This window comes from Triticum aestivum, chromosome 4D (assembly GCF_018294505.1).
Source record: "Triticum aestivum cultivar Chinese Spring chromosome 4D, IWGSC CS RefSeq v2.1, whole genome shotgun sequence".
Classification (NCBI taxonomy): Eukaryota; Viridiplantae; Streptophyta; class Magnoliopsida; order Poales; family Poaceae; genus Triticum; species Triticum aestivum.
In genome coordinates, this window is record NC_057805.1 from 479,132,605 (window position 1) to 479,142,531 (window position 9,927).

A 9,927-nucleotide genomic window follows, 5' to 3' on the forward strand; every position below is an offset into this window, starting at 1 on the left:
TCCTGCCTGGCTATCGATTTGGTCTTACTTGTCCCTAAACCGCCGCCGGGTCGTCCCTTTATATAGAGAGGTTGACGCCCAGCGGCTCTCAGAGTCCCGGCCGGCTCATAACAGTGTCCGGCTCGGACTCTTAACTATTCTTGCCTTACACTACAAGTTTCACCATAACGGCGGTTATCACTACGGGCCTTAAGCCATCTCCGGGTCTTAAGCCCATTATTGACCCGCCGTCTTCAAGTTTGGTACTGGGCTTCGCGTGATGACCATTATGACGTAACCCGGCCCCTCCTGGGCGGGTGACTCTAATGGTTATATCCTCAACAAGATGTGAGATCCCTGGTGCTCTCCGGCAGATTTTCATGTGGTTACATCATTGCTCCTCTGTTGGTCTTGCTCCTCTTGTACCAAAATGAAAGGGCTTGCCGCCATGGCCTGAGTGGAGCTCAAAACTGAGGTGACTCGCAGTGTCGATCTCAAAAAGATTGTAGACCTAGGGAGTATGGCTTCGGGGTCAATCTATCCGACCTCTGCATGGCTCCGGTGAGCCTGAGTCGAGACTAAAAACTTGGTAATGAAAGGTACTCCCTCTGTAAAGAAATATAAGAGCGTTTAGATCAAGTGATCTAAACGCTCTTATATTTCTTTACAGAGGGAGTCGCATGTTAGAATCTCATTTTTTTTGGTTTGTTGTAAGCACACAAGATATGTGTTGCATAACTTTGGGTGTTTGATGTCAATGTTTTTGAGGGAATGTTTGATGTCAATGTTGCGGTTGTCTTTTCCATTGCTGGAAGAGTTGGCTTCTATTTTGTATGCATGCAATGTTTTTTTCTCGGCGATATGCTATGTCAATTGCCATATGTTGCGCGAATGTGCACATGCGCGCGCACACACACAATGTTTCAAACGTGTGTGTAAAATGTTGCAACAGTTTTTGTGTTTTAAATACACCGTGCAAAAAAAATACACTACGATGGTGATGCAGAACGTATAAGAAATGCCGCCCTCAAAGATTTCATGTAGCAAGAATCAGATGGTTCAAGTTTTGATTTCAAATGAAATTTGAGGGCGCCAAAGATAGCTAATCAGGTGTTGCCTCCATCCGGCCGACGCCTAGGGCGCCCCTAAATATGAAAGAAAGAGGCATCTGTGGCTGAACATATAGTTGAGCCTGTTACCGACTGGGCGATGTGACGTGTGTGGGTAAGGCCCGGGGATTTTGCGCAACTGGACAAGCATCGGTGTACCGGACAGAAGGCGAAGCAATAAACAAACCGGAGCAACAGACACGAAACAGAAAAAGAAAAGGCAGAGTCCCAGCCCAGCCTCTCACCACTCCTCCTTCCCTGAAAGTGAGCGGCATCCGGCGACAAAAGGCGTCATGCATGGCTGCTCTTTGTTTCTTTCTTCTTCTTTTTTCTTCTACGTCCCAGCTAACACATCCTATCACACGCAACCTCCTCCGTTTCAACGTGAGCACATGTCGTCTGAAATCTTGCAACAGTTGTTTGAGGCCCTCAAAGTCGAATTACTACTACAAGTCAAGCTTATGCGTTGACACTGGTACTGAGCACTGACAGTGCAGTGTGTTTCTCCCCGAAAAGTATCAGCCTGAACCCTCAAATCCAGTGGTGCTAATTTCGATGCCAGTTGTTACCTAAAGATTTCTAGTAAAAAGACATTTCAGTGCTCTAGTCCTATAATGATTTTTCATCTTTTTTGATAAATGTAAGTCTTATTGAGTCGTAACGTCGCATCAAGGGGATACAAGCATAGCGAGTTCGTCTACGATCAGTACCCGTCTGACACCAGTTCTCTCTGTTCCTTGCGAAATGTGTGAGCCGTCAATCATGCAAATAAACAGTACGCAAGGCACACATGTGCATTTCTTCTTCTTTCTCTTGGCACAAGTTTAATGGCACTATTCAAGTAGCTGGTGTCCCCGAACCGCACACACGAGCCCCTCGCCCTCCTGTACATCATGCGCATTCTTCTCCGGCCCTGTCCCCTCGCAGCCCATGTCTTCGCGTCACCTCCTCTACCCTAGTCGACCTATAAAACTCCGGTCTCGTGCGTGTGCAGCTAACTGAAAGCGCCGTCTCCACAAGTCAGAGCTCGATCATAAGCTAGCTAGTCAGGCCAGGCGGGCGATCGGACGATCGGGCTATAATTTCGACTACGGCGACGATGGCCGGCGCGGGCGTGACGACGACGGGGTCGCCGTGCGGGGCGTGCAAGTTCCTGCGGCGCCGGTGCGCGGCGGAGTGCGTGTTCGCGCCCTACTTCTGCGCCGAGGACGGCGCGTCGCAGTTCGCGGCCATCCACAAGGTGTTCGGGGCCAGCAACGCGGCCAAGCTGCTGCAGCAGGTGGCCCCCGGCGACCGGAGCGAGGCGGCCGCCACAGTGACCTACGAGGCGCAGGCCCGGCTGCGCGACCCCGTCTACGGCTGCGTCGCCCACATCTTCGCGCTGCAGCAGCAGGTTGTGGCGCTGCAGGCGCAGGTGGCGCACGCCAGGACGCAGGCGCAGCTGGGGGCGGCGACGGCGATGCACCCGCTGCTCCAGCAGCAGCTGCAGCAGCAGGCGTGGCAGGTGGCCGCCGCCGCGGATCAGCACGACCACCAGTCCATGACGTCCACGCAGAGCAGCTCCGGCTGCTACAGCGGCGCCCACCAGCGCTCCGACGGCTCGTCGCTGCACGGCGCCGAGATGTACTGCGGCTACGGCGAGCAGGAGGAAGGCAGCTACTAACCCCCAGATGATTGATTCACTCGTTCCTCGTTCGTTCCCCTGAGAAACCTGAGACATGTGCCATGAAAAGTTTCTCCTTTGCAACGCGCGTTCGCTTGAGTTGGTTCAACTCTTGCCGGTCTCGGCTGTAAAGGCATCAATCGGTCTTGTGTTGTTTGGGGCTCAAGACGAACCCATAATTTCCAACTTTGCAACTCGATCGGGCCTCGATTGTTACGTGTGAACTTGTTCGAAATTCCTTTTGTTACAGCGAGTCTGTCTGAATAACTGTAGAAGCTAAGATGGTGTTCGGCGAAATTTCAGCATCCAGACATGTTTTGCTTGAGGTTACGCTTGTGCTGGAATTTTTTCTGTTTTTTTTTTTTTGAGGTTGCAGTGGAGTGACACGGGGGTGCTCCTTGGGCTTCATTTCTGCCTAGCAGGCTCTAATCCAGCAACATTCATGAAGAGGAATAGTCGGCCTGGCACAGTAAACTCTACTCTTTGTTCTCCTTCCAATAGCACTAGTGTCAAAAACACTCTTATATTATGAGACGGAGGGAGTACCTCTTAAGGGCAACTCCAACGGGTTCACGGAACGGATAGCATCAAGTCCATAAACACGTCCAAATGTGTTCGTGCACAGCGGTACGAGAGCCGACCATCCGACCATATCCATCAAATGTTCGCTCTTTGTCCAATAAAAAGATGGGAGAGAATGAAGGAGGAGCGAAGGTAGGTTTCTGGTGGGTTTGAGGCTGAGTCGACGTATCTGTGGCATTCTGTACTCCCCAAACCTCCCACAAGTTTATGTGCCGTTTGTGGGATTTTGGACATCCGAACGGATTTGGTACACGGCGTTGGATGGTGAAAAGTGTGTGGTCCACGCGGTCCAAACATTTGGGGTTGTTTCAAAGAACCGTGTTGAAGTTGCCCTGACGTCCCTAGTAAAAAAACTATTAACCTTTTTTTTAGTGAATTCCAATTTTTACCATTTATTTAGGGTCAATTTTGCACAGAAAATATATATCGCTTACTGTGATACATATGATAGCCTCGCCTATAGGAGAGCCTCCTGAAACACTGAAGTGAGTTGGCCCAAGAAGCGGTTTTGGAAAGCCTCTAAGGACATGTTCATCGAACCTTCTGCCTGGTTTTGGGACGATTCAAGGCGGGTTTTTTTAGTGTTTGTCTCTACCAGATTTCATAGGTTTTTCATTTGCTTTTATTTTTTCTATTTTCTATTTTTCATTTTTCCAAGAATATATGTCAACATTTTTTCAGTTCACGTTGAACATTTTTTGTATACAGCTCCCAGATTTCTTACATACACATTCAACATTATTAAAATACCCGGCGAACATTTTTAAGCACACTTTGAACATTTTTCAAAAATTACATGATTTGTTTAGACATGCAAACATTTGTGAATGTTAGAACAGTTTTTATGAGTTACGAGCATTTTTTGAAAATTGCATGACCAACTTTTAGTTCTCCTAAACATTTTCTAAAATGTCACGGAACATATTGTTAAAATTCATGAACATTTTTCCTACCATGAACAGTGTTCTGAATGGTATGAACATTTTTACAAATTACGGAAAAAAGAATTCCATGATCATTTTTAAAAACACCAAGAACAAAATTTAAATGTGGAAGCATTTTTTAAATACCAAGATCGTTTTTTAGAAATTGCAAAAAAATAGTTTTACATTATTTTAATGTGCAGTGAACTTTAAAAAAAATAAGAACATGCTGATTAAAAAATAGAATATTTCCAAATAAGAAAAAATACATAAAAATACGGAACAGAACGAAGGAACGAAAGAGCGCACTACTGGGCCATTGCACTAGCGGGTCAGCTGAGGCGAGGATATCACAATTTTTGGGTCCAAATATAACAAAAGTAGCCCCATTTTGTTTTATGCGCATATCCTTTTTATATAGACGACATATGAAAATATATATTGATGCAAATTCATACGCACAAACAACACATGTACTTGTATATTTTTTTCAGATTTTTTTGGTGGCATAAAAAGTAATTCGGAGCCCGTCTTCCAAATCATGTTTCCGCACTTTTAGCTCATTTAACAAAAAAAAATCCTCTTTGTTCAAATTTTACCTATTTTCAAGTTCTGTACTGTTCTATCGGGGGTTCCCATACTAGCCCTAAGTGGCAAAATCAATGAGCCTCTCTAGTTCAGTGCATCTATTGTGAGGCAGTCTGATGCGGCACATGGGGTCGAGCAACCTGGTTCAGCGCGACTTGGCCCGAGTCACTCGCCATATTCTTCATTTTGCTACGTGTAAGTATAGGGATATATCATGGGTAACACCAGGGCGGGCCGAAGGCCACTACGCGCGGGTGATCGCCAATGGTCGCCAGAGGAAGAACACACACGTGGTAAGATAGTACCTTCTCACCCCTCCTGCTAGCAAGTGTCATGTAGGCTTCTAGTTAGGGTTGCTCCAGCACCACCACCGCCTCTTCATCGGAGGACAAATCACCGTTGCTTCCACTTTCGCTTCGAAATACCTAGCTCGGATATGGGGAGGAGGTCTTACTCGGGTGTGGCAGTCAGGCTTAACAAGATCGCCGCACCCATCTACTGGGTGAGATGCATCTTGAGGAATGTGTCACACATGTGGCATCTGACTCACCGCTCCACATGAGACTAGCAGCTACTCCTACAGTAGGCCTCCACATTTATCTCATTTGGCAAAACTTTATAAAAGGAAAAATACTGAAACAAATTTGCTTGCGGTTGCAGAGTAATTTCTGATAAATGAGATAAATGTGCTGCAGAGTCAATCTTCCATGGTAAGAGGTGATATGCACTCAATCTTTTTGAATAAAGTAGTTTTATAGAACGCTCCAATTAGTAGAACGTTACAAGCCACGTAGTTGGAACTACACAACTAATTAACACTCTCCTTTTCTTAGGAACGAACAATCAGGCGATTAGTTAGAACCAAGATTTTTTTTTGAAACGAGGCAAATGACTTGTCAATTTCATTGATTAAGAAGGAGTGAGAATTGCCTGGTTAATTGACGGAAAACCGGGCTAAAACCGATACAATCCAACCAACATAACATGTGTACCACCGGTGAACCTGGCCACCGACATGGGATCACTGAGCTACAAACAGCTGCACGGAAACCATGACGGCACATGCCAACAGAAGGCCATACACGTGAACACCCGACAGCTCCACTTTGACGATGATCATCACAAGGGAAATATGCAGGATTGCGCCGACCGTGCCCTCCGTAACCGAGCACCGTTACACATAATTGTGCCTAGCACTCTTTTGTCTGTTCCGGTTGCTATTATACCAACACAAACTGGAACTCCAATATTTACATGCTGCATCAGACCATTTGGAGCAGTATACATACCCTAATCTGAACTCTAATCCATACATGCCATGTCCCATTAGGTAGCTGCTGGAACAATCTTAGTTGAAGTTGCGTAAAATCTGACTTTTTTTTTCCTGATCATTGTTAGCCTTTTTATCCAAAATATTGACAGTCTGAGGGTGAACATATCTTCTCAGGTATAGATTACCAGATGTCCTATAATGATTCATATGAACTAAAAAGAGGAAAGCACATGACAAAAAGTTATGCGTTTTTCATCGCTGTAAAGAACATATGTGCTGATTGGGCCTATCATTTGCAAGCATAATAGATTAAGTTTAAGCTTCTTCTGATGGAGTACTTTCCATGTCAATGCCTTGTTTCAATGTGTAGCTCCTCTGTCAATGCACTAAAAGCGAAAAAAACACTTCATAGAATATGTATTACTTTAATTTCTGGAAAGAACTTTGATCAACTTAGTTGACATTCTCTTTAGTTCTTAAAGCACCAACAGCAAATTGCACTTTATGGTTGCCTTCCAACGGTAGTGGTACGGCTTATAATCATACTCGCAAAGTAAACTGTGTAGACATAATATGCAGAAATAGACATAGACATCTTTAAGAGCTAACAGATCATCAATGGTGTTTACACAAATTAAATACAACCGGGTCACTCATATTAATTAGGTAAGCTAGTTGGTAGATTGTACTCCCTCCGACCAGAAATGTATGATGTGCAAGGGCTTACGGTTCAACTTTGGCCAACAATTAATCTAATAAAATTTGATATATATTGTGTAAGAATTGTATCACTTAATTCATGTGCAAACGCATTTTTCAAATAGTGACATGTTTGGACAATTCACATATTAATTGCTTAACTGTTCTTCAAAGTTAAATTTCATACTGCATGCGCATCTTAAATTTTGGAGCGCAGAAATTACTTGCATACGTCGAGGGGGAAATCTAGCAGCAATTGTCCCTCCAGTACTATATGCTGGCATCAGGACTACAGTTTCTTCATTTTGAGGAGGATCACACATGAATACTTTACGAACTGAAGACACAGGACATGCATGCATGATGCATGCTATATTTTGAGGAACATTTGGGTACCGTTCCATTTAATGGCATAAACCGTAAGCAAAATCTGAACGAGAACATCAGCGCAAATTCTATAAAGAACTAGTCATCTTGCCCCAAATTACAGAACTTTATCTAGGTTAATTAATTCATGCTTATTTATAATGATCACAACATTTTTGCACTACAAATGAGTCCCAACTCCCAACCTCTTCCTTACTTATGTCATTCCTGTTCCGTTCTGCCCCAACATTCTAAGTCCTGTACGTTATTCAAGTATATAGAAAAAAAAATGCCACAACCTCACAGTTACGTTCTTAATCACCCCCACCCACTTTGAAGGGACAAGAAATATATATAAACAAGAACAATACGATCTTAGTGCACATCAAATAGTCTCCAAGAAAACTCGAATTATACTGGAAAAAGACATACATTTGACAATATTTTTGGAGGATCACAGTCTAAGCATAATTTCGTCGAAGGATTAAGCAGATCAAGATTAAGGATTGCATACTGCAGCATCATCGCATGTAAAAGCTAGCTATACTACTAGATTATACCAACACGTACTACTTCAATATCAGATCCATAGGAATCTTTAGAAAGGCGGTATAAGAGTAGATAGGTTCCGTAAAAGAGTTGGAGGAGCTAGCTAGTCCATGAAAACAGTTGTATAACTGGATTTTCCACATGTGCGGCCATTGAATCAGCTTGTCTATCACTATATCAGCTGTCCATCACTGCCTTCTAGCTTGTTCTCTTGATCATCTCTTGGCAATACATACATATTTATGGCATGACAAGTCGAATCATATACAGAATACTACTGCAGTACACAACTATACAGAACAGAACTCAGACAAGATAACTTATTTCCAACCAGAAATATATAGCATATTGATCATACCAAGAAGCATTTTTGCTGTCTAGTCAACTAGGTTTCTGCGGTGATCATGTATAGATCCAGCAGTGAACTCTCACAACCCCTCTACTAGGATTATTACTAGCTGGCTGGCTAGGACTAGAACCTGAGCATGATTGATCGATTGATCGACGTAGACTTTAAAAATTGCACATATATTGCCCAACTCAAACTCTCAAGCCCAAAACATGATCAGGATTCAGGAAATCATCGATCGAGGAGTATATCTTGTGGTGATATATTAATTCTGCGCTAGCTAGTTGTAGTGGTTCTTACGAGCGATTTAGGTACGCATACGCCACGCTCTGCAGGTCCTCGCAGTCTTGGTACCCCGACGACGACCTCCACCCGCTCTCCTCCGTCCCGAACGACGACTGCTCCGCCACCTCGAAGGCCGCCACCGCGGCATGCCCGTCGTCGTCCGACGCCGACTGCTCCAGCGCGTGGTACATCATGTAGTCCGACGCCGCCGAACCGGCCAGCAGCGCGCTGATGGAGTCGTGCCCGGCCGTGGCGCCACCGTTGCCGCCGTACGCGCACTGCTGCTGCGCGGCCGCCGCGCCCACGCCGTTGCCGTTGTGCCATTGGTAGCCGCCGTGCGCGTACTGATCCGCCGCGCCGCCTCCCACGTAGCCTTTGACGTCGTCCTGGTGCTGCATCCCTTGCGGCGCCGGCGGGGCGTGCGCCTTGAGCGAGGCGAGCTGCGCCTGCAGGGTCATGACCTGCTGCTGGAGCGCGAAGATGTGTGCGACGCAGCCGTAGACGGGGTCGCGCAGGCGGGCCTGCGCCTCGTAGGAGACGGTGACGGCGGCCTCGGCGCGGTCGGAGATGGGCAGGTGCGCCAGGAGCTTGGAGACGTTGCTGGCGCCGAATACCTTGTGGATGGCGGCGAAGTGCGCCGCGCCCTGCTCGTGGCAGAAGTAGGGCGCAAAGACGCACCCGCGCGCGCACTTGCGCCGCAAGAACTTGCACGCTCCGCACGGCGACCCAAGTCCCGTCATGCTCATCAACCGACCGGTGATGATCGCTGGATCGCTCGGTGATCGGACTGATTGTGTTGTCTCTCTCCGGTGTCGCGGTGATCGCTGCTGCTGCTGAGGATGGTTGGAGTGCAATGGCCGGCCGAGCGCCATTGCTTATAAGGAGAGGAAGAGGAAGGGAGGCGGAGTGCATGGTTGGGGATTAGGGCCTAAGGGAATAAACAATTCCGGCGTGTCTCCCCGGTGGCCAACCGCCTACATTATTTTGAGCTTCCAATGGCGCGCTCTCCTCCTCCGCTAAGGCCTGCCCTCCCATTTTTTGTAGGTACACTAATACTATACACCACTCTGCCAATCCCAAGAGAAGGACAAAGCACAATGGGGCTAGGTCATCCGGGCGCAATTATACACAACTTTCTCTCGTGTTTTTAGTTTAGTTGCTATCGTGACTGCTTGCCCGTGTGATGATTTATTTTGTGATTAGTTGGGATGCGTTGCAGCGCGACTCGCCAGCACAGTCCAGTTGATAAACCCGGGGATAATACATATACAAACATTTCATACATCACCTGGCCAGAAGTGGAGCTGTCGTTTGTGTTATTTTCAGCTCCTTTCTTTTCCTCCGGAGACAATATGTGATGGGAAATTAATTTAGAACTTTTTGCTTGGGATCAGAGACAACTTTGATAAATTAGCAAGGGAAAATATAAGCACAAGTGTATGTACATTTATATTCGTGCACATCAGCAGGCATGTATGTCCAATCATATGAGAAAAACAATCTAGCAGTGGGCTAATATACCAATCTATGCCACTTAACTATGTTTTGAAAAGGAAGCCCCA

General features: G+C 46.1%; 2 protein-coding genes across 2 annotated transcripts; one reads left to right on the forward strand and one right to left on the reverse strand.

The window, feature by feature from the left end:
• Positions 1–1,944: 1,944 nt before the first annotated feature.
• On the forward strand, positions 1,945–3,000 carry LOC123100420 (LOB domain-containing protein 29). The gene has a single exon (XM_044522357.1). It carries the CDS (start codon positions 2,188–2,190, stop codon positions 2,749–2,751), a length of 564 nt encoding a protein of 187 aa, XP_044378292.1. The 5' UTR covers positions 1,945–2,187; the 3' UTR covers positions 2,752–3,000.
• Positions 3,001–7,940: 4,940 nt separating this feature from the next.
• On the reverse strand, positions 7,941–9,198 carry LOC123100421 (LOB domain-containing protein CRL1). Its single transcript, XM_044522359.1, has one exon. It carries the CDS (start codon positions 9,109–9,111, stop codon positions 8,377–8,379), a length of 735 nt encoding a protein of 244 aa, XP_044378294.1. The 5' UTR covers positions 9,112–9,198; the 3' UTR covers positions 7,941–8,376.
• Positions 9,199–9,927: the final 729 nt, after the last annotated feature.